We start from the raw sequence: 25,041 nt of genomic DNA, 5'->3' as shown, positions 1-25,041 counted from the left end.
TATCAGCACGCTTCTGATAGTAGTAGTCACTTAAAATAGATTTACGTAATGTTTCTTTATTGGCCCCGTGATAAAAGTATTTTCTGCACCGCTGTTATGGCAACGTTACACCATGCGTCATCTAACGGTCTTATTGGATTGCTTTATATTGTTTGTTTGCTTTAACGGCTATGTACGAGTGAGAATGGCTTTAACTAACGCTACAGACTGTCATTAGAGTCTGTAAATCCTTTCAATTATTTCCCTCATTCAACTCAGATAAAAAAAATAAAATCCTTTTGAATTTGAGGTCCAGTATTTTACTGATCACGCATCTGACAATAGGGTCTGCTATGTTGTTGCATCTATTGGTTTTTCAGAGAGGACGATGGAAAAGAACGGCTTATCTTTTTCCACGCTGAGAGCTCTGGAGGAAATCCCTCAATCGTAGCTATGCTCTGAATTTAGCACCTTTAATGTCCAGCCTGTCTTCAAAAGGTTTAACTGCACGAACAAATGGCTCATTAATGATGAACCAGTATTGTACCAAACAACAAAGGATACACTGACTCTGTTTGAGTTGGGTGACCTTCACAAATGGAATGGACATTTCAGTTTGTAATTAATGTCGTAAATTGAAACAAAGCGCAACAAAATGACTTGGTTTTATTTCGTAAAAACATCATGGTTTGGCTTAAAATAACCATGTTTCTTATGTTATTTCAGCTACGCTCATGAATAAAAATAAGTCGACGTTGACTTTTGGTTTGGTGGGACGACTCCAGGAGGAGACAAGTTTCTCTCAAAAAGCTACTTGACAATGCAGTTTTGTTGTATGTGAATGTAATGTTTAGGCTGGACATTGACCTTAAATCAAATATTGTATCTTAGAACTAGCAAGTGTAATCCATCCCTGATGATTACTTCAAACAATAAAACTCTTTATATTTTGTTTAGGTTAGTGTCTTGTAAAAAATAGCATTTCCCTCCCCTCCATTATGTTCAGATTAATATATATTCATTATGTTTAGATTTATACCCGAGAGCCTTTCCTCCTTCCAGTGCACGCAGTTCAAAACTGAAGTTTTGTTTGCATTGCGCCAGGCTTTGGGGTTGCTTAATGAATCCCGTTAATGATGCGATTGTGCAGCAGCTCCTGTTCATGGTTGTGCTGGGTGGGCTTCACCTCCTCGTCCGTCAGCCGAGCATTCTTCCTTATCTCCTCCAGGGAGTAGTCCTGGACCAGGCTGCCGTTCTCGAAAACAGTCACCAGCAGGTCCTGAGGAACGCAGAGCACACAGACAAACCGTTAAGTCCAGGGGAAAGAAGTTGAACGAACTATTAAACACCGCTTTTAGTTTACAATGTGCCTGATTATTCTCTCCAGGTACAGTCGTTTGTCACGCTTGGTGAGCTTGAAGTGTTTAATAGAAGCTTTATTGCATTATGGGAATGTAGCATCCAACATTAAGAGCTCGACCCATAGCGACTGATAGTCCGTATATCTTAGCCTCTGCTGCCCCGATTATCACCACTCTTTTAGTATCGGTTTCTTGTGAGCTTCCCATCTTTAAGAAAGCATCACGCAACAATATATGAAACATCTTTATACTCAAAGTACAAGAGTCCCGTTTTCAAACACCTGATATCTGGCTATCCGTCAGTGAAAGCTCAAATACAGGACATTATAAATGGCTTCACAAGATCAACAGAATACATTGGAAGCCTGCAAAAATAAAATGGCTGGCTGAGGAATCACAAACAAGTAATATCATCAAGAGACGTTCAAGTAAGGATGTCAAGAGGTACACGATGAGGAACCATCCTCATCGTGTACCTCTTGGTGGATCACAAGGATTGATCACCAAATAAACAAACGCACACAAAAAAGCCCAGGTTAGTTTGAGTTTGCTTAATAAACTACTTAAATACTTAGTCGTGTAATCAGCAGTTTCCAAAAAAACTCTTTCATTTCCTCTGGAAAAGAGACTGAGAAGTTCAGACATTTCCACAAAACAACCTTTCATAGTCACTTCATCCCAACTGCTGAGGTTAATTTAGATGTAAAGAGACAACAATGTTTAATAGATTAATTTGTGAGAAACAATAGAAAAGCAGTTGATTTCTGAGTGGAAAATGTAACTAAAGAAAAATGAGTATGGCCATATTAACAGGGGGCACTTGACCTCTCACCTCAAGATACGAGTGAAAATGGATCTACCAATACTCCAGTTAGCGAATGTGTTTTCCAAAAGGACATGCCCTCACTTTGCCCTCATGATTCTACTGACAGTGAGAGTTAAAGATGAAATGCTGGGACTAACCTCCTCAGGCTTGCCTGCCCCGCTCTCTATCGTCTCCAAGAAGCCATCAGAGTTTTTCCTCAGAGATAATCGACCCTTCTTTGACCCTTTGGACGGGTCGGTCACCGGCTGCTTGTACACGTCCATCTGGAAGAAGCAGAAGGAAATTACAATAAGTGAAATCACGTTGAAAAAACAAGCCTCTGGGAGGATTTCTGCATCTGGGACACACGAGGAAGCACCTCTGGTCTTTTTATTCATTTTCAATCAACATGTCTACGACAGATGCACCAATTAATACAATGGAAAACGTGTTCATGCCGTGATAGGCGTGTGTCTCTGTAATACAGCACGGTAACACACGGTCAAGTACAGCAAGATGCACGCTTGGCATTTGTGTTCATGTTGGTGCCCTCAAATGTCTGAAATGAATGAGTGAAATATTGTGATCACTAAACAGCTTTTTAGAGAGGGAGATTTCTGATGACTATGTCATCCACTGCATTACAGAACTTTATTAAACACCTTTGTCTTGCTACGGTCTGTTATAATAAAATCATTTTTGTAATCAATACTTTGTGTCAAATCATTGATTGATTTCGATGATGCACAGGTCATTATTATCATCAAATTATAAATGGGACTGTAATTGTATATCTTGTTTCTAGTTCTATGACCATCAAAAGCATTTTAACCCTATGTGTCATCATTCACTCATTCATACACTGATGGCATTCTGCCATGCATGTGCCACCTGACCATCACAACTATCTAACATTCACACCCATTTCACAACAATGACCGGTTATCTCTCACAGGGAAGTATGGTCGGTCAAAGTTGAACCAGGGCGTAGTCTACTTCCTGAGGCTGACTTAAGATCAAGTTTTAAATCAGACTTAAAAAGTCTGTAAAAGTGCACAATTAGCTGGATGATGACAACTAGTTATTCAAGATAACTGCATCCAACATTAAGTATCAATTCTAAAACTACACTCAACAAGACGACTGACCCTGAAGTTGTAATTCCACCGTTTGGCCCAGGACCCCCAAACTAATAGAGAGATGGAGCAGGGTTATACTATATATATATATATTGTACTACAATTGTGTTTTATATTAAACTGGGCCTATATAGCATACCTTGTTATTGTGCAATCAATACTACAATGTAAAAAATCACAGCCCTGTTTAGTGATGTCCATTTACTGAGCTCTGACAAGTTTTAGATTGTGTACTTAACTGTTAAAGTTAGTTTAATGTACAGTAATGTCTTGTGTTTATTTTTTTAGATTTGTTAGAGTAAATTTAACTTGGGTCTTTAAGTTAGTGGGGTGGACAAAAATAAATGCTGACATGTTTGAGTTTGAGGATCTTTCTTAAAACATGGCCAGGTTGAAGCCTGGTCATAATGTAATATATAAATACTGCAGATAAGTGTGGAAGCCCATTTCCGTCCAGAAAAGAACAAAATAAGCTGTGATCATATAAATATTCCCATGCTAAATCCTAATTATGAGATATAAAGTCGACATTCGAGGACAATGTTCGGTTGTCTCGGCTGACCCGCCTCTTCAATGTCGCATCGGGAACAGGTGTTCAAGATTAACTGTATTTAATTAACTGGTTTTGTCCGCGTGCGTGAGGCAGCTGTGTGTAGGTGTGGCCTTCAGGGCCCAGTTGGACGAACTAGGAAAACAACATTTCGATCTTTTTAAAGAATATAAACGGAACAGTTTACTGTCAAATCCTCTCCCTGTTCGTGAGGTGGTGTTGAGACGCCGCGAGGACAAGACTGAACTATAAGTAGGTGACTCTGTAGATGCCTGTTCAATATACTACTAACGTCAATGCATACTTGATAAAACGCTCTTGTTGTCAGTCTGATATTTAAGTCATACATCGTTGTCTGGTGTCAAGTCGATTTGAGACCAGTTTACTCTTCATACAGTGGGTCAGTGAAACGTGCAGACAGTGTTTACACCCAGCTCGACCGCCGCAGTCAGCTGTGGGAAAGTGTGATCCGCTCTTTTTAAACATTATGACGGAGCAGCTTTCTGCAGCATTCATTTAGGATTGCGACAGATTATCACGAAAAGTTATCCATCTTCATCAAGAAAATATCACTTGTTTACTGGCGACAAAAATACAATATAAAATGATGGTTCTGTCAAGAGTCGAACGCTATAACCTTTTAACCATTTCTTATTTTCAATATGTTTTTGATTTAACTATCCGGTTGAGTGTGTGAATTTGATCTTAATTAGGCATTTTTATTTCGTGGTATTTCCTCAATCTGTTTCTGCGGTAATGACCTCTCACGCGTCTTCTTCTGAGCTCCTAGGCTTCCGTAGTCCCGTTTACTCCTCACAATTAGATATTATGCATTGCTGAAGGTAAATTGTGTGGGAAATTATGTCGCACTATTTGGTTATATTCTCCAAAAATGTAACCGGTTATGTTACACACGGTTATGGTCGCTAATACGATCACGGTGTCCAGCTGTTGCGTGTCATTTAGACCGTGAACATGAATGTTTTGTGGCTTTTTGATTGAGCCTCGTGGCGCCATTTGCATTACATCGCGCCGCCACTACATAGTTATATTTTCTCAGTGTAATTCTGTGTTTTTTTCGTGTTTAGGAAGCGGGTGTGCAGAAGAGTGAGAGACCAGAAACCAGTGTGTTTTATTTTCGTCTCCAGGTATGCGTTTTCCTTTCTTTTTTTTGTTATAATTTTCGCCACTAGCTCTTGCAGTTGCTTATTTTGTCCACTTGGTGTTGCTGTTTCCCCTTGTATATTACGATTCATGGTTTTGGAAATAATGGTTGTAATTTAAGTTTAATGTACATGTTAAAGTCTAAGACAATGATACTCTGCATTGCTGAGGGAAGCGGATGTGCAGAGAGACCAGAAGACAATGTGTGTGTTTTATTGTCGTCTGCAGGAGAAAATAAATACAGGAAAATCATCGTTGACTTCTTCCATGCCCTTTTCCACATCTGTAATATATGTTGAATAGTGTAACACTCACTCGTGGCAAAATATGAACATGATATTTTGGGAATTCTTTTAGTTGGTGTATAAAATCCTCTGTTGTTGGGCAGTAGCTGGCAGTAAGTTTTCGTATTTGTTTGAGATGTTCTCTCTCCTCTCCCCTCCAGTTCCGACCTCGTGGCACACAGAGGAGGACCGGCGTCCGTCCATCGACCGGTCCATCCTGCCCACAGCGCCGCACTCGGCTCGTGAGCCCAACGTGGACCGGTCCCGACTGCCCCGCAGCCCACCTTACACGGCCTTCCTGGGAAACCTGCCCTATGATATCAGTGAGGAATCCATCAAAGACTTCTTCCATGGCTTGGCACACATATAAAAAAAGCAAAAAAGTAAAAGCAGTGCCGTTGTATTCCATTTCTGGCGTGCATCTTTTTTATTTTTTGATTGACCTCACGCGGGCCGGACTGGGAGAGCCGTAAGATGCCCAGGTCTGAACTACGCCGTCTGGGAGAGATTTAAAGTGCAGCACCTGTGTGCAGCAGCATTAAGCCCCTCCCAATGCAAAAAAAAAGTGTTGACGCATGATCAAATAATTAACGGCGTTAATAGTTTGCTGCTTTAATGCGTTTTTAACGCTTCAACTCTTTGGCAAGGGAACAAACAGTGAAACAGTCTTTGTTGCTCTTTGCAGGCAGGAGCCTTAAATGATGACCTGAACATCCTGTGAAACTAGTTTGTTTAGTCCACATTAAATTTCATCTGTAATTTAAATATTTATCTCTGAAGTATTTTCCCAGTTCACCCAACCGACACATCTTGAACTGACACGGTAACTCCGGCTTGCTTGTTATGCTTTGTGACTCTTTTGCGGTGTCATTATTATTATTAATGTTTATACAAGCAATGTGTATAAATTTTTTTTTTTTTTACAAGAGCACAGTGAATTAAAGAAGAAAAAGTTATTTGTAGGCAGACCAGGTCCCTTAAAATAATATATTTGCTGTAAGTCAATGTAATTATTGATGCATTCACTTCATCACTTTAATGTTGCTGCTGTTAAAGGTGGATTTAATTTGAACTACTTTAATTATGTATTACTTGATAATAAATAATTATTCATTAGTTGATTTATATTTTGTATTAATTAGAATCTTAAAAGTAACCTAATTATATTGTTAAATAAATGTAGTGATGTTATAAATACAATATTTCCGTTTATAGATGTATAAAATGAAAATACTCCAGTAAAGTACAAGCAACTCAAACTAATCCAAAGTGCTGAAGTAGCCTAGTATATCTGAAACTCAAATACATTTGTTTATTTTAGGGTAAAGGAAAACACGCATGACAAACATTCCTATTTCCTCAATTCTAAAGTCGACCAATTTCTTCCATATTTTTAATTTGCACACTGCTCTCGCTGTCTCCTGATCTTGTGTGGGTGAACTGCTGGTCCCAGATCAGTGCATTCTGTTTTCACATGTGGTTCTGTCCCCACCTTCACCAGATCAATGCGGTGCGTCTGCCTCGAGAGCCCAGTAACCAGAGAGGCTGAAGGGCTTTGGTTATGCTGAGTTTGATGATGTGGACTCTCTCCTGAGGTGAGAAGATGCAACAGTAACCTGGTTTTATATTGGTTGCTTTTTTATTTAACTACAGGGTTCTTACGGTCATGGAAAACCTGGTAAAAGTTCTTGAAAATAAATTAAATCCCAAACGTTTTGGAAAAGTCATGGAAACGTGTTATATTCATGTGTTCATGATGTTCATTTATGCTGAGTTTGAAATAATTAATATGCTTTTAAAAGAAAGATGCTCAAAATATAAGCAGGCATACACACAGGCATCAATATAAATGTTTATTCATTTAATCAAACTATTGTCTCATTCATTTGTCATTTAAGGTATACTGTATCCTTTTGAATTCTCATTTTTGGTATAAATACTACATTTTCTCACTTTCATGTATACACCGAGATTTCACTAAATGTTTGGTCATGGAAATCCATTGGTCAAAATGTATATGAACCCTGTTGAGTTATCTTTGGAAAACTGCTAAGCTATTTGCGAAGCAAGTACCAAACACTGACGCTGTACCTTCATTTTTGTAAAATTAAACCATTTCACTGATTTGATCTTCTCAGGGGTGCAGGAACGATTGCTGATCGGCTGAAGGTCTCACCGTTTGGATTCCGCAGGATATTGAACTTCATTAAGGATGAGTATGGAAATCCACCTATTATCATCACAGAAGTTATTCATAGTGGCTACCACTATGAAAAATACCTCAACCAGGTGCTTAAGAGTATCAAACCACAACTTTCATGGTATGTTTTAAGAGAGACCATTGACAATATCTCATGTAATGTATCTCTGAGAAATGATTGCAGTGGATTGGATCATAGCAATCTTGCCGTTTTCACAGAATAATTGTCATGTTCAAACCAAGATACCGAATATCTTTTTCTTAAGAATCTCAAGTGTATTTGCAATCCTAAAGGTTTTCATTTACTCCTCCTTGCTAGTTAACGTGGATATCCGGGGTTACACAGCGTGGTCCCTGATGGGCAACCTAGAGTGGGCCACACGATTTGGGCTTTTCTGCGTCAATCACTTGGACCCCAAATTGCCTCGAGTGGCCAAGACTTCTGTTACACTCTACTCCCATCATCAACTGCAAAGGATTCCAGACCCCATGCATCCTTGAACACCGTGCCTGAAGGTAAATTGATGCAACCAGTAGATTTTTTTTTTAAAGCTCACCAATTAAAATGTAATTCGTGCAAAAACCTAAGTAAAAGAAAACAATAAGTTGTATGAGGGATAAACCCTTTACACTGTATATACAGAGGACAAATAATCCCCTAAAATGCAGCAAGGCCGAGATCCTCCCCGTGGCACTGCAGTGGCAGGTTTCAGTCAGGTGTCGGGACAGTGGCAAGCAAACGGCACTCGTTCGACACCCGTCAAGAAGCCCAAGCTGAGTGGGTGGAGTAGGGCTGCACGATTATGGCCAAAATCCTAATCCCTACTATTTTGATCAATATTGAGATCACTATTATTTATCACGATGATTCATTCATTTTAGGGACATCTTTTTATTCCGCTTTCACGTTTAAATGTACACTGCTTCCACTTCCATTGTTGTGCTACATTCCAGCTAATATACAAATCTTTGCATCAGACTGGTCCTTATCACAGTGCATCTCTTAGAAGAAAAATATTAATAAAATAGTGTAAACACTTTTTACACAAAATTAAATCAACAGAGCACTGCTTTCACTTCCATGTTGTGCTACATTCCAGCTAATGTACACGTCTTTGCATCAAAATAAAACTTATACTGTGACATCCCTTTTTATTTCCCCTGACGTTTTTCATACAGTGCAGGTAATGCCTGTTTGGAGAAATAATTGCGTGAGGGGATCACGTATCTTGTCTACTGTCTTGACCATTTTTCTGAAGCCTTCACTCCTCACAGTATTTATTGGACACATGTCAGTGTCTTTGGGAGGTGGATGGATTCGCTGCCGCGCTATGCAGGGTCGCTGTTATGGTTTTCTGGGTTGACGTTGGACATGGACGGAGATACGTTAGCTTTAGCCTTAATGCATTCGTTGTACTGTGTTTTGTGGTGTTTTTCAGGTGGTTGAACAAGTTGGTTGTATTGCTATGCGGACACAACTCTAATGCACTCTGTGCACATGATTTGTTCTTGGTTAACATCGCTTACCCTAAATCCCAAAAGCTTCGAGTCAATAGATTATGATCCTTTTCGAGGGACTAGCTTGTCGCCTTCTGCTCCTGACATTTTATTTACTTTTCACTCGACACCTGCGACCGTCTGCTCTCTGTTCTGTTGTCTGTCTCTCTCTACTCTTCTACTAATACCGGAGTCGACTGCAGACGGAGCCTTTTTTGAGGCTGTCGCTGCAGGGTGTGCGCGCATGACACCTCCCATCTCGTTCTCCCCTGGTGGTTGGCTGACTGTTAGTTGAGGAAGCGCTTGATTTGATATGTAGCAGAGCACGCATTGTGGCAGCCAAAATCGTGATCGCAACTACAATGCAATTAATTGTGCAGCCCTAATGCCGTGTTCACACCAAAACAGTTGCGAAAGCCAATCAGCGTTGAGAAGCTCCGCCCGGCATCACCGTCGTTACTGAATCAAACTGCTGGTCCGCTGAAGGAGCGCTGGAAGCGGCTTCATTCAGACACTTGTCCTGGAGGAGTCGGAGCTGTGTGTGACTACGGATAATGTTATGAACCCAGACACGGGGGTGGTTGATGTTCCGACGTGTGTGGGACTTCCTCAACAAGTATAAAGCAGAACTAGTTGTCATTTACCTGGTGGCAAATTGGCATCACACTTTTCTGCTCAAGCTGCGTTCACACCAAACGCGTTGCGAATGTTACTTGTGCCTGAAAGGGGGCGTGGCTTATCTCTGTAAAAACAGTTACCGTTTCCGCCATCCACCATGGAAATAACCACTAGTTCTGTTATATACTTGTTGTGTAAATTCCACATACGTCGGAACATCGAACTCCATCGTGTCTGGGTTCATAATATTGTCCGTAGTCCCACAACAGCGTCTGAATGACGGCCTCTTCCAGCGCTACTTCAGGCGGACCAGCAGCAGTTTGATTCAGCAACGGCGGTGATGACGGGCAGAGCTTCTCAACGCTGATTGGCTTACGCAACTCAGCGTCACGAAAATTTCAACTCTTACGAATTCGCGCTGCGTCATTTGTGCCACCCGGCGGAAAATTTGCTTTTCCGCAACCTCGTGCGTTGGCTTTGCTTGTAATCTACTCGCGCATCAAATTTGCAATGTGTTTGGTGTGAACGCAGCATGACAGAAGCCTGTAAACTCGCTGCCAACAAAACGGTTAACATTTACACGAGGGCTGCAACAACGAATCGATAAAAATCGATTATCAAAAGTGTTGGCAACAAATTTCATTATCGATTCATTGTGTCGCGAGATTATTGCGGGAGTCATAAAATCGCGGAGGGAAAAAAAAGAGCAGAGAAGAGCAACTGGCCGCCAGCGTGTCTGAGATTGGAGTGAGAGACTGAGAAACGCTGAGGTTGTGATCTCAGCAAAAATCTAACATCTTGGATGTGTCGAGTCTCAATATAAAGCAGATAAAGCAGGGTATGCTAAAGCCAATTACAGTAAAAAAAACGGTGTATAGAGAGCAAAAATGTAATAATAATAAAAGCGTCAGCTAAATGAAATGTAGAATCACAGAGGCCTTGTTGACATCATCTGGAAAGCCCATTACTCACTGACTTTGCTAGAAGCCATACTGATCCCTAAAACTATCTGTGTTTATGAAATGTGAGGCTCACACTAACACTTCTGATCCCATTTCAACAGGTGATGCTGCTGCGGCTTGAAGAGAGGCTTATTTGGGTTCCTCTTTCCAGCTCATAACACGTATGCTAGATGGGCCTTCAGAAATATCTTTCACTTATGATGTTAACGTATTGCCAGCCATCGGCTCCCCCAGAGTGAAGGGTTGGGCCTCATCTGGTGCAGTTTAAAAAATGATGTCAGACAATTGCCAAGTGCTCTCTTCCACTGTAAATTAGCTCACAGCAGAGATAACTTAACAAAAGGGGGATATGTATATGTAATTTATTGTAAAGATAATATATCCACATTTTGTACAGTTTTTAGTAACGCTACACTAAAAGACAGCAAATTATCAGTGATATAACATGGAAGGAGATTAAATCTACATACTTGGGTAACTGTCCAAAGCAGGTTGAACGCTGATTGGCTGACGCAACTATGACTCGCGCGTTTTTTTTTCAGCAGAGTTGGGATATTTCAACTCGCCCTCTGTTCGCGCCGTGTCCTTCGCTCTGTTCGCCCCGCGTCAAACGTGCTATTTGCGCCGCCTCAAACGAGTCTATCGCGTCGCCCGGCGGAGAACTTGCGCCACGTTTGGCGTGAGCACGGCATAAGTATGTTGCGTTATAAAGAATTTGGTAGACAAACACTAGACGTCATTCCTCCAACAAACTGTTACCTTCCAAAGAATCACACTTTCACTGATTGCTTTGAATCACTAGACACAATTTAGGCAGTAAATAAACTGATAAATAAAGGCTACATGGAACACCACAGTGCTGTAATACAACGTCACAATAAAGGGCTGAATTCAATCTTTACTAATTATTAGGCCTACTTTAAGTCGTAGGTAATCAACTTGGTGAATGCCAACGTTTTCACTTTTTTTTTCATGTTTTTTTTCACATGATACTGACAAGTGGTTATGCTGAAATGTTATGTTTGTTTTTTAAATAAAAGTCAAATAATATCTCCACTTGTCCTCTCCTTATAGGTGTCAGTCGGTGCCACGAGCTGCCAGTGCCAATTTAATTTTTGCAAATTTTATAGAATGTGTCTAAAACTCTGAACTATTTTTCTGGCTCAGATCTCTTAACCATTTGTGGCGAAAGAGCTCTGTTCATTCAATTGAATTATTCCATGTATCTGTTTTTAATAAAGGCTTAAAGACATTTCAGTATTTCACTACGTTTAATTTCCATAACACCGAAGGAATGCTGTTCGCTTACCGCTGTTCTGACTGACACGTGCCTAAAATGTCGCTTTCTTTCATGGAAAACAACATTCAGTGGTTGTAGACATTTAGATGTTGTGTGTATCATCAGGTTTTCTGTTCCCACATTTAAGATGTGAGAACATGTGTTTAGATTTACTGTCTATATTATTGTGTCTTTTCTACAGCAACGAGCGCGGCCATCACACCCACGCCCCCTAACAACACTGAGATTCCTGCGTACGAAGCGCTCTACAAATGCTGAGACCGGATTCGCCACCACATTTGTTCTGCAGTTTTAATATTAGCTAATACATTTTACATGCTGCAGTAAAATTAGTGATTTATATGTAGGGCTAAATGTGATGTACAGTTCTTTTTATAAATATATAAACTGTTTGTGTTCCTGATATATTGTTTGAGTTGCATTTCTGAGTATTTCCTTTAGCAATTTGTGTTAATGGTGTCTGTGAACTGCAAAGTCAATAATATGAAAGCTTAATTCCAAGGTAAATTAACTAAATGAACATTTAGGATCTCAAAAAAAGAATTTAGATATTTGCTGTAACCTCAAGATTGTGGAGCTTTGAGCCAAGACTGTAACCCCTTCAACCACACATTTGTAAGTCGTCATTAGTGTGATAAACTGGTATAAAAGAATATTTTTAAACATCCAAATCATTCAGTTTTGTTGAACATTTCTTATCAGGATCAGTTTGAGTAATTCCTTGGAAATGGTCCACAACAGTACAATGTACTGTTACTTTAATTAGACTCTGGTAGGTGGCAACTTATTAACTGTTCCATGAATGAAGTTGTTCAAATACATCGTTAGGACATGTCTTGTGTATGAGATGCTGCTGGAGTTTCTGCAGAGACACGTGAAGATCCATCCGTCTATCATCCCTCGGTAGCTCACGCAGGTACGCAAGCACGCGCGTACGTCAAAGTCATGGAATCAGAACGGCGAATTCTACCGAGACTATATAAAGCATGCAGATTCTCTAAATCGTTCCTTCGCACTTCAACTTCACAAGAGTCAACCTGCGAATTTTTTTCTGCTGCAAAGCTGAAATCTTTTGAAAACCTGATCACCTAAAAACCTTCTGGAGAACCAACGTTTGAAGAACCGACCTGAAGAAAACCGAAAACACACCTGCTGACTGAGAATCTCGCTGAGGACCACCTGCTGACCAGAGTTTCACAGTAGCTTATCAACTTTTTAAGGTAAGAAATATTATCATTTCATGTCAAATGTGTTTATTTATGTTTCTTACATGCTCAAAGGGGTGTAAAATCAGTAAATTAATGTTAAATGTTGAATAGAAGGATCGTCATAAATGGAACGTTGGGCTTTTTCTTGGCAAAAAAAAGGTTTGAGGTCACTTGACGTTTTTTCGTTGTAAAATAATAATTATACAGTCAAACCGGAATATTTTTAGCACAAAATGTGTGGAATGTGTCAACACTTGCATCGTGATAGAGAAATACAGTTATTTTTGTTTGCGGGGCTCATATTTTCCAAATTTGCCGTCGAAAATGTGGAAAAAAGATGGCCGCCGTGCCGTTTCTGTCCGTGACGTCACTAAGTCTGCAGCGTTGAAACTACAATTTTCCAAAGATGGACTACAAAAGACCGCATAGATACTTCGTCCATGTTCTTACAGTGTTGGTTCATGCAGACGACATGAACAACACGGTTCATAGTATTGTAACGACCCTGGGGCAGGAAAGCTACGAGACGTTAGCTTGCTTTAGGTGTGTTTATTAAGGAAACAACCGAACAGGCTACTGTGGGCCGTAGCCTACGCCAAAACAACAGTAAACACCGTGAAAACCTCTCAACATGCTTCACCTCTGCTCCCGGTCATAGACTCGCTGTCAAAACGGCTCATAACACCACAACAACATCCCACCTCACTCGCTCTGCCAATCACAGGCATGCTCATAGGTAGCTACCATGACTGACAGGCTTCACAGTTACACAGCTCATGAGACGTTCACTGACCTGAAATAGAAATTAAAGAAGGAATATAAAGTGAAAACAAGGGATTGCCACGGAGTACAAAGCTACTGAACTGTCTGTCTCTCTCTCCCCCATCAGGGTGTGAACCCCAACAGCTGTGAGATTATTTATATATCATGGAAGTGGGGACTTTCTAATACATGTTTTCCTCCTCAGCCACTGAGCGCACTGCCGAGATGCTTCCCTACTACCCGGTTGGCACTGGCGGTGGGGACTGGCTTCAGGAGGCTCAGCCTCCTACAGGTAAGGGGAATAGCGAGCAGCAGTTCCCTCCACCTTATTACTGGGGGGAACAAGGCCCTGCTGCTCCTTTTCCTTATGTTACTTTCGCTGCTCCTGATGCTTTTCTCCTTGCTTTCCAACCTGATGCTCCTCCTTTCGCTGATCCTCCTTTCGCTGCTCCTGATGCTCTTCTTCTTGCTTTCCAACCTGATGCTTCTCCTTTCGCTGCTCCTCCTTTCGCTGCTCCTCCTTTCGCTGCTCCTGATGCTCTCCTTCTTGCTTTCCAACCTGATTCTCCTCCTTTCGCTGCACCTGATGCTCTCCTTCTTGCTTTCCAACCTGATGCTCCTCTTTTCGCTGCTCCTGATTCTCTCCTTCTTCCTTTCCAACCTGACGCTCCTCTTTTCGCTGCACCTGATGCTCTCCTTCTTGCTTTCCAACTTGATGCTCCTCCTCCTTTCGCTGCTCCTGATGCTCTCCTTCTTCCTTTCCAACCTGATGCTCCTCTTTTCGCTGCTCCTGATGCCCTCCTTGCTTTCCAACCTGTTCCTCCTCCTTTCGCTGCTCCTGATGCTCTCCTTCTTGCTTTCCAACCTGATTCTCCTCCTTTCGCTGCACCTGATGCTCTCCTTCTTGCTTTCCAACCTGATGCTCCTCCTCCTTTCGTTGCTCCTGATGCTCTCCTTCTTCCTTTCCAACCTGACGCTCCTCTTTTCGCTGCTCCTGATGCCCTCCTTGCTTTCCAACCTGTTCCTCCTCCTTTCGCTGCTCCTGATGCTCTCCTTCTTCCTTTCCAACCTGACGCTCCTCTTTTCGCTGCACCTGATGCTCTCCTTCTTGCTTTCCAACCTGATGCTCCTCCTCCTTTCGCTGCTCCTGATGCTCTCCTTCTTGCTTTCCAACCTGATGCTCCTCTTTTCGCTGCTCCTGATGCCCTCCTTGCTTTCCAACCTGTTCCTCCTCCTTTCGCTGCTCCTGATGATCTCCTTCTTGCTTTCCAACCTGATGCTCCTCTTTTCGCTGCTCCTGATGCCCTCCTTGCTTTCCAACCTGTTCCTCCTCCTTTCGCTGCTCCTGATGCTCTCCTTCTTCCTTTCCAACCTGACGCTCCTCTTTTCGCTGCACCTGATGCTCTCCTTCTTGCTTTCCAACCTGATGCTCCTCCTCCTTTCGCTGCTCCTGATGCTCTCCTTCTTCCTTTCCAACCTGACGCTCCTCTTTTCGCTGCTCCTGATGCCCTCCTTGCTTTCCAACCTGTTCCTCCTCCTTTCGCTCCTCCTGATGCTCTCCTTCTTCCTTTCCAACCTGACGCTCCTCTTTTCGCTGCACCTGATGCTCTCCTTCTTGCTTTCCAACCTGATGCTCCTCCTCCTTTCGCTGCTCCTGATGCTCTCCTTCTTCCTTTCCAACCTGACACTCCTCTTTTCGCTGCTCCTGATGCCCTCCTTGCTTTCCAACCTGTTCCTCCTCCTTTCGCTGCTCCTGATGCTCTCCTTCTTCCTTTCCAACCTGACGGTCCTCTTTTCGCTGCACCTGATGCTCTCCTTCTTGCTTTCCAACCTGATGCTTCTCCTTTCGCTGCTCCTCCTTTCGCTGCTCCTGATGCTTTCCAACCTGATTCTCCTCCTTTCGCTGCACCTGATGCTCTCCTTCTTGCTTTCCAACCTGATGCTCCTCCTCCTTTCGCTGCTCCTGATGCTCTCCTTCTTCCTTTCCAACCTGACGCTCCTGATGCCCTCCTTGCTTTCCAACCTGTTCCTCCTCCTTTCGCTGCTCCTGATGCTCTCCTTCTTGCTTTCCAACCTGCTCCTCCTCCTCCTTTCGCTGCACCTGATGCTTTTCTCCTTGCTTTCCCACCTGCTGCTCCTCTCGCTTTCCCTCCTGCTTCTCCTCCTCCTTTCGCTACCCCTTGTGTTTTTCCTCCTGCTGCTCCTTGTCCTCCTCCTGCTCCTCTTCCCCTTGCTTCCACACCTGCTGCTCCTTCTTTTGCTTCCACACCTGCTGGTCCTTGTCCTCCTGCTGCTCCTCCCGCTTTTCCTCCTGCATTCCCACCTGCTTCTCCTCCTACTTTTGCTCCCCCTTGTGTTTTTCCTCCTGCTGCTCCTTGTCCTCCTCCTGCTCCTCCTGCTTCCACACCTGTTGCTCCTTGTCCTCCTCCTGCTCCTCCTGCTTCCACACCTGTTGCTCCTTGTCCACCTGCTGCTCCTCCCACTTTCCTTCCTGCATTCCCACCTGCTTCTTCTCCTTTCGTTACCCCTTGTGTTTTCCCTCCTGCTGTTCCTTGTCCTCCTCCTGCTCCTCCTCCTGCTTTCCCTCCTGCATTCCCACTTGCTTCTTCTCCTCCTTTCGCTACCCCTTGTGTTTTTCCTCCTGCTGCTCCTTGTCCTCCTCCTGCTGCTCCTCCTGCTTCCACACCTGCTGCTCCTCCTCCTGCTTCCACACCTGCTGCTCCTTGTCCTCCTGCTGCTCCTCCAGCTTTCCCTCCTGCATTCCCATCTGCTTCTCCTCCTCCTTTCGCTACCCCTTGTGTTTTTCCTCCTGCTCCTTGTACTCCTCCTGCTGCTCCTCCTGCTTCCACACCTGCTGCGCCTTGTCCTCCTGCTGCTCCTCCCGCTTTCCCTCCTGCATTCCCACCTGCTTCTCCTCCTCCTTTCGCTACCCCTTGTGTTTTTCCTCCTGCTGCTCCTTGTCCTCCTCCTGCTGCTCCTGCTCCTCCTGCTTCCACACTTGCTGCTCCTCGCCCTCCTGCTGCTCCTCGTCCTCCTGCTGCTCCTCCTGCTTTTCCTCTTGCATTCTCACCTGCTTCTCCTCCTCCTTCCCCTTGTTTTTTCCCTCCTGCTGTTCCTCTTCCTGCTGCTCCTCCTGCTTTCACTCCTGCTGCTCCTTGTCCTCCTCCTGCTGCTCCTCCCGCTTTCCCTCCTGCATTCCCACCTGCTTCTCCTCCTCCTTCCCCTTGTTTTTTCGCTCCTGCTGTTCCTCTTCCTGCTGCTCCTCCTGCTTTCACTCCTGCTGCTCCTTGTCCTCCTCCTGCTGCTCTTCCTCTTGCTGCTCCTCGCCCTCCTGCTGCTCCTCGCCCTCCTGCTGCTCCTCGCCCTCCTGCTGCTCCTCCTGCTTTTCCTCTTGCATTCCCACCTGCTGCTCCTCCTCCTTCCCCTTATGTTTTTCCTCCTGCTGCTCCTCTTCCTCCTGCTGCTCCTCCTGCTTCCACACCTGCTGCTCCTTGTCCTCCTGCTGCTCCTCCTGCATTCCCACCTGCTTCTCCTCCTGCTTTCACTCCTGCTGCTCCTTGTCCTCCTCCTGCTGCTCTTCCTCTTGCTGCTCCTCGCCCTCCTGCTGCTCCTCGCCCTCCTGCTGCTCCTCCTGCTCTTCCTCTTGCATTCCCATCTGCTTCTCCTCCTCCTTTCGCGACCCCCTGTGTTTTTCCTCCTGCTGCTCCTTGTCCTCCTGCTGCTCCTCCTGCTTCCACACCTGCTGCTCCTTGTCCTCCTGCTGCTCCTCCTGCTTTCCCTCCTGCATTCCCACCTGCTTCTCCTCCTCCTTTCGCTACCCCTTGTGTTTTTCCTCCTGCTGCTCCTTGTCCTCCTCCTGTTGCTCCTCTTCCTCCTGCTGCTCCTCCTGCTTCCACTCCTGCTGCTCCTCGTCCTCGTGCTGCTCCTCCTGCTTTTCCTCTTGCATTCCCACCTGCTTCTCCTCCCCCTTGTTTTTTCCCTCCTGCTGTTCCTCTTCCTGCTGCTCCTCCTGCTTTCACTCGTGCTGCTCCTTGTCCTCCTCCTGCTGCTCCTCCCGCTTTCCCTCCTGCATTCCCATCTGCTTCTTCTCCTCCTTTCGCTACCCCTTCTGTTTTTCCTCCTGCTGCTCCTTGTCATCCTCCTCCTGCTGCTCCTTGTCCTCCTCCTGCTGCTCCTTGTCCTCCTCCTGCTGCTGCTCCTCCTGCTGCTCCTCCCGCTTTCCCTCCTGCATTCCCACCTGCTTCTCCTCCTCCTTTCGCTACCCCTTGTGTTTTTCCTCCTGCTGCTCCTTGTCCTCCTCCTGCTGCTCCTCTTCCTCCTACTGCTCCTCATGCTTCCTCTCCTGCTGCTCCTCGTCCTCGTCCTCCTGCTGCTCCTCCTGCATTCCCACCTGCTTCTCCTCCTCCTTCCCCTTGTTTTTTCCCTCCTGCTGTTCTTTTTCCTGCTGCTCCTCCTGCTTTCACTCGTGCTGCTCCTTGTGCTGCTCCTTGTCCTCCTCCTGCTGCTCCTCCCGCTTTCCCTCCTGCATTCCCATCTGCTTCTTCTCCTCCTTTCGCTACCCCTCGTGTTTTTCCTCCTGCTGCTCCTTGTCATCCTCCTCCTACTGCTCCTTGTCCTCCTCCTGCTGCTGCTCCTCCTGCTTCCACACCTGCTGCTCCTTGTCCTCCTGCTGCTGCTCCCGCTTTCCCTCCTGCATTCCCACCTGCTTCTCCTCCTCCTTTCGCTACCCCTTGTGTTTTTCCTCCTGCTGCTCCTTGTCCTCCTCCTGCTGCTCCTCTTCCTCCTACTGCTCCTCCTGCTTCCACTCCTGCTGCTCCTCGTCCTCCTCCTGTTGCTCCTTGTCCTCCTCCTGCTGTTCCTCTTCCTCATACTGCTCCTCCTCTTCCTCATACTGCTCCTCGTCCTCCTCCTGTTGCTCCTTGTCCTCCTCCTGCTGCTCCTCTTCCTCCTGCTGCTCCTCCTTCCACACCTGCTGCTCCTCGCCCTCCTGATGCTCTTCCTGCTTTTCCTCTTGCATTCCCACCTGCTTCTCCTCCTCCTTCCCCTTGTTTTTTCGCTCCTGCTGTTCCTCTTCCTGCTGCTCCTCCTGCTTTCACTCCTGCTGCTCCTTGTCCTCCTCCTGCTGCTCCTCCCCCTTTCCCTCCTGAATTCCCACCTGCTTCTCCTCCTCCTTTCGCTACCCCTTGTGTTTTTCCTCCTGCTGCTCCTTGTCCTCCTCCTGCTGTTCCTCTTCCTCCTGCTGCTCCTCTTTCCACACCTGCTGCTCCTCGTCCTCCTGCTGCTCCCCGTGCTTTTTCTCTTGCATTCGCACGTGCTGCTCCTCGTCCTCGTCCTCTTCCTCTTGCATTCCCACCTGCTGCTCCTCCTCCGTTCTCTACCCCTTTTTTTTGTACTCCTATTGCTCCTCTTGCTCCTCGTGTTTACACACGTGCTGCTCCTCGTCTTCCTCCTGCTGCTCCTCGTCCTCCTGCTGCTCCTCCTCGTGCTTTTTCTCTTGCATTCCCACGTGCTGCTCCTCGTCCTCGTCCTCTTGCATTCCCACCTGCTGCTCCTCGTCCTCGTCCTCCTGCTTCTCCTCTTTCATTCCCATCTGCTTCTCCTCCTCCTTTCGCGACCCCTTGTGTTTTTCCTCCTGCTTCCACACCTGCTGCTCCCCGTCCTCCTCCTGCTGCTCCTCTTGCTTCCACACCTGCTGCTCCTCGTCCTCCTGCTTCTCCTCTTGCATTCCCACCTGCTTCTCCTCCTCCTTTCGCTACCCCTTGTGTTTTTCCTCCTGCTGCTCCTTGTCCTCCTCCTGTTGCTCCTCTTCCTCCTGCTGCTCCTCCTGCTTCCACTCCTGCTGCTCCTCGTCCTCGTCCTCCTGCTGCTCCTCCTGCTTTTCCTCTTGCATTCCCACCTGCTTCTCCTCCCCCTTGTTTTTCCCCTCCTGCTGTTCCTCTTCCTGCTGCTCCTCCTGCATTCCCACCTGCTGCTCCTCGTCTTCCTCCTCCTGCTCCTCCTGCTTCCACACCTGCTGCACCTCTTCCTCCTGTTGCTCCTCCTGCTACCTCACCTGCTGCTCCTCCCGTTTTTTCTCCTGCATTCCCACCTGCTTCTCCTCCTCCTCCTTCCCCTTGTTTTTTTCCTCCTGCTGCTCCTCCCTCTTCCCCACCTGCTGCTCCTCGTCTTCCTCTTCCTGCTCCTCCTGCTTCCTCACCTGCTGCTCCTCCTGCTGCTTTTCCTCTTGCTTCCACACCTGCTGCTCCTTGTCTTCCTCCTGCTCCTCCTCCTGCTTCCACACCTGCTGCTCCCCGTCCTCCTCCTGCTGCTCCTCTTGCTTCCACACCTGCTGCTCCTCGTCCTCCTGCTTCTCCTCTTGCATTCCCATCTGCTTCTCCTCCTCCTTTCGCGACCCCCTGTGTTTTTCCTCCTGTTGCTCCTTGTCCTCCTCCTGCTGCTCCTCCTGCTTCCACACCTGCTGTTCCTTGTCCTCCTGCTGCTCCTCCTGCTTTCCCTCCTGCATTCCCACCTGCTTCTCCTCCTCCTTTCGCTACCCCTTGTGTTTTTCCTCCTGCTGCTCCTTGTCCTCCTCCTGTTGCTCCTCTTCCTCCTGCTGCTCCTCCTGCTTCCACTCCTGCTGCTCCTCGTCCTCGTCCTCCTGCTGCTCCTGCTGCTCCTCCTGCTTTTCCTCTTGCATTCCCACCTGCTTCTCCTCCCCCTTGTTTTTCCCCTCCTGCTGTTCCTCTTCCTGCTGCTCCTCCTGCTTTCACTCCTGCTGCTCCTTGTCCTCCTCCTGCTGCTCCTCCCGCTTTCCCTTCTGCATTCCCACCTGCTTCTCCTCCTCCTTTCACTACCCCTTGTGTTTTTCCTCCTGCTGCTCCTTGTCCTCCTCCTGCTGCTCCTCTTCCTCCTGCTGCTCCTCCTTCCACACCTGCTGCTCCTCGCCCTCCTGCATTCCCACCTGCTTCTCCTCCTCCTTCCCCTTGTTTTTTCGCTCCTGCTGTTCCTCTTCCTGCTGCTCCTCCTGCTTTCACTCCTGCTGCTCCTTGTCCTCCTCCTGCTGCTCCTCCCGCTTTCCCTCCTGAATTCCCACCTGCTTCTCCTCCTCCTTTCGCTACCCCTTGTGTTTTTCCTCCTGCTGCTCCTTGTCCTCCTCCTGCTGCTCCTCTTCCTCCTGCTGCTCCTCTTTCCACACCTGCTGCTCCTCGCCCTCCTGCTGCTCCTCCTGCTTTTCCTCTTGCATTCCCACCTGCTGCTCCGCCTCCGTTCTCTACCCCTTTTTTTTGTACTCCTATTGCTCCTCTTGCTCCTCGTGTTTACACACGTGCTGCTCCTCGTCTTCCTCCTGCTGCTCCTCGTCCTCCTGCTGCTCCTCCTCGTGCTTTTTCTCTTGCATTCCCACGTGCTGCTCCTCGTCCTCGTCCTCTTGCATTCCCACCTGCTGCTCCTCGTCCTCGTCCTACTGCTTCTCCTCTTTCATTCCCATCTGCTTCTCCTCCTCCTTTCGCGACCCCTTGTGTTTTTCCTCCTGCTGCTCCTTGTCCTCCTCCTGCTGCTCCTCCTGCTTCCACACCTGCTGCTCCTTGTCCTCCTGCTGCTCCTCCTGCTTTCCCTCCTGCATTCCCACCTGCTTCTCCTCCTCCTTTCACTACCCCTTGTGTTTTTCCTCCTGCTGCTCCTTGTCCTCCTCCTGTTGCTCCTGCTCCTCCTGCTTCCACTCCTGCTGCTCCTCGTCCTCCTGCTGCTCCTCCTGCTTTTCCTCTTGCATTCCCACCTGCTTCTCCTCCCCCTTGTTTTTCCCCTCCTGCTGTTCCTCTTCCTGCTGCTCCTCCTGCATTCCCACCTGCTGCTCCTCGTCTTCCTCCTCCTGCTCCTCCTGCTTCCACACCTGCTGCACCTCTTCCTCCTGTTGCTCCTCCTGCTACCTCACCTGCTGCTCCTCCCGTTTTTTCTCCTGCATTCCCACCTGCTTCTCCTCCTCCTTCCCCTTGTTTTTTTCCTCCTGCTGCTCCTCCCTCTTCCCCACCTGCTGCTCCTCGTCTTCCTCTTCCTGCTCCTCCTGCTTCCTCACCTGCTGCTCCTCCTGCTTTTCCTCTTGCTTCCACACCTGCTGCTCCTTGTCTTCCTCCTGCTCCTCCTCCTGCTTCCACACCTGCTGCTCCTCTTGCTTCCACACCTGCTGCTCCTCGTCCTCCTGCTTCTCCTCTTGTATTCCCATCTGCTTCTCCTCCTCCTTTCGCGACCCCCTGTGTTTTTCCTCCTGCTGCTCCTTGTCCTCCTCCTGCTTCCACACCTGCTGCTCCTTGTCCTCCTGCTGCTCCTCCTGCTTTCCTTACTGCATTCCCACCTGCTTCTCCTCCTCCTTTCGCTACCCCTTGTGTTTTTCCTCCTGCTGCTCCTTGTCCTCCTCCTGTTGCTCCTCTTCCTCCTGCTGCTCCTCCTGCTTCCACTCCTGCTGCTCCTCCTGCTTCCACTCCTGCTGCTCCTCGTCCTCATCCTCCTGCTGCTCCTCCTGCTTTTCCTCTTGCATTCCCACCTGCTTCTCCTCCCCCTTGTTTTTCCCCTCCTGCTGTTCCTCTTCCTGCTGCTCCTCCTGCATTCCCACCTGCTGCTCCTCGTCTTCCTCCTCCTGCTTCCACACCTGCTGCACCTCTTCCTCCTGTTGCTCCTCCTGCTACCTCACCTGCTGCTCCTCCCGTTTTTTCTCCTGCATTCCCACCTGCTTCTCCTCCTCCTTCCCCTTGTTTTTTTCCTCCTGCTGCTCCTCCCTCTTCCCCACCTGCTGCTCCTCGTCTTCCTCTTCCTGCTCCTCCTGCTTCCTCACCTGCTGCTCCTCCTGCTTTTCCTCTTGCTTCCACACCTGCTGCTCCTTGTCTTCCTCCTGCTCCTCCTCCTGCTTCCACACCTGCTGCTCCTCGTCCTAGTCCTGCTGCTCCTCTTGCTTCCACACCTGCTGTTCCTTGTCCTCCTGCTGCTCCTCCTGCTTTCCCTCCTGCATTCCCACCTGCTTCTCCTCCTCCTTTCGCTACCCCTTGTGTTTTTCCTCCTGCTGCTCCTTGTCCTCCTCCTGTTGCTCCTCTTCCTCCTGCTGCTCCTCCTGCTACCTCACCTGCTGGTCCTCCCGTTTTTTCTCCTGCATTCCCACCTGCTTCTCCTCCTCCTTCCCCTTGTTTTTTTCCTCCTGCTGCTCCTCCCTCTTCCCCACCTGCTGCTCCTCCTGCTTCCTCACCTGCTGCTCCTCCTGCTGCTTTTCCTCTTGCTTCCACACCTGCTGCTCCTTGTCTTCCTCCTGCTCCTCCTCCTGCTTCCACACCTGCTGCTCCCCGTCCTCCTTCTGCTGCTCCTCTTGCTTCCACACCTGCTGCTACTTGTCCTCCTGCTGCTTCTCCCATTTTTCCTCCTGCATTCCCACCTCCTCCTCCTTTCACTACCCGTTGTTTTTGTGCTCCTCGTCCTCCTCCTGCTTCACATCTGGTGCTCCTCGTCCTTGGGATGCTCTTCCCACTTTGCCTCTAGCATTCCCACCTGCTGCTCCTCCTGCTTTTCCTCCAGCATTCCCACCTCTTCCTTTCGCTGCCCCTGAGTGTTTCCTCCTGCTGCTCCTCCTGCTTTTCCTCCTGCTTCTCCTCCTCCTTTCGCTGTTCCATAATCTTCTCCTCAAAATGTTCCTTAAGTTTTTCTCATGCTGCTCTTGACTATTTTGTTGCTCATTTTTCAACATATGGTTGCCAGGTTTGTCTCTTTGGTTCTTCGATCTTAGAAGAGGCCGAAGTGGAATTAACTCCCCACCTGCTGCTCCTCCTCCTTTGGCTGCTCCGCCTGCTTTTCCACCTGCTGCTCCTCCTCCTCTTTTGGCTCCTCCCCCTGCTTGTCCACCTGCTGCTTCTCCTCCTTTGGAAAAACAGGAGGAGCAGCCAAAGGAGGAGGAGCAACAGGTGGAAAAGCAGGCGGAAAAGCAGGCGGAGCAGCCACCTGTTGCTCCTCCTCCTCCTTTCGCTGCTTCTCAATCTTTTCCTCATGCTGCTCTTGCTTGAGCATATGTTATGTGTTCTGTGTTAATCATATGTTTGCCAGGTCTCTTTGATTCTTAGATCTGCCTCGAGAACGTCTTTCTCCACAGGTTCAACTGGCCTTAATATGGCAAAAAAAAGGTAAAGTCTCTCAAATAAATTATTAATTGTAATATTCAATACGTCAAAGATTATTTTCCCTACTAACCATTTTGTCTCACTTAAACTCATCTTACTCTGGATGAAAAAAGTAAGTATGAGCTTCTGTTTTGCAATAGCACATACAAATGAACATTCAACAAAAATATATCAATATTAATAGAATATGCAAGGGAGGCCAGAAGCCTAAAAGGCTCTTTGTCCATGGAGCATGCATGCTTTCCCTAAATTTAAATAATGTGATAATTATATGTGTTTTACTAACCATGACCGTACTTCACTTTAATCCTAATCCACCACCTGAGATGCTGCTGTTCACTGAGGATGAAGAAGGTAAGTTAGAGCTTCTGACATGGAAACAGTGTGACTTAAATAGTCTATAATGTAAAGATAAAGTAGGAAATGTGTGTGTAACGTGTTCCTTACCCCCGTGGCCACTTCCCACACCTCTCTTTGCAGCTGAGCCCCAGCACCCGACTTTGGCCGGGGAGCCATCCGGACCTAACCTACCTGCTACTCTTAATGTTGCTTCTTTTAATAATCCAGAGATGACTCATTTTACTCCCTCTATTGTACTTAAAGTAATATGTATTAATTCCTTTGAGAGGAACTCAACGTACCTCCAGAGTTGCCTTGACAAGGGAGCAGGAGAGAAGTGCTCTTCTGTGTTTCAGTGGATAAGTGTCACGGCCGCTTCCTGGTCTCTCCCGGTTCCTGCTCACCTGCCTGCAATCAACTCATCGCCTCCAGCAGATCGACCCCGGCTCTCAGTGCCAAATGGCCTCAACTACTGTGGTAGGTAATCACCTGCTTCTGGCTTCTCTAGTTTTTTGCTTTTGGTTTTTGGAGATGTGATTAACTACCTTTTCTCTTTCCCTTATTTCTAGTTTTTGATATCATCGTGCAGCTCGTGCCTTTTGGAAATCCTGGGACCCGACCGAATGGATGTGGAAGAAAGGACAAATGAGACGAAAGCCGGGCGTCCCAGAGGCCACTGTCTCAACTTTGGTGTTTCATTCAATAAAACACTCAAGCGTCACTTTTGTATTGTGAGATTTATTGTA

The 25,041-nt window shown here is 46.9% G+C and overlaps 1 protein-coding gene across 1 annotated transcript; it reads right to left on the bottom strand.

The window, feature by feature from the left end:
- Positions 1-1,096: 1,096 nt before the first annotated feature.
- On the bottom strand, positions 1,097-2,429 carry LOC306737103 (nicotinamide phosphoribosyltransferase-like; the record flags this gene model as incomplete). Its single annotated transcript, XM_079218806.1, has 2 exons — positions 1,097-1,258; positions 2,304-2,429. The coding sequence occupies 2 exons, from the start codon at positions 2,427-2,429 to the stop codon at positions 1,097-1,099; spliced, it is 288 nt and encodes a 95-aa protein (XP_079074932.1).
- Between the last annotated feature and the right edge of the window lie 22,612 nt (positions 2,430-25,041).

The sequence above is a fragment of the Taurulus bubalis genome (genome assembly GCF_910589615.1).
Source record: "Taurulus bubalis genome assembly, chromosome: 5".
Classification (NCBI taxonomy): domain Eukaryota; kingdom Metazoa; phylum Chordata; class Actinopteri; order Perciformes; family Cottidae; genus Taurulus; species Taurulus bubalis.
Note: the sequence above shows the minus strand (reverse complement) of the source record. Positions and strands in the feature narration are given on the sequence as shown.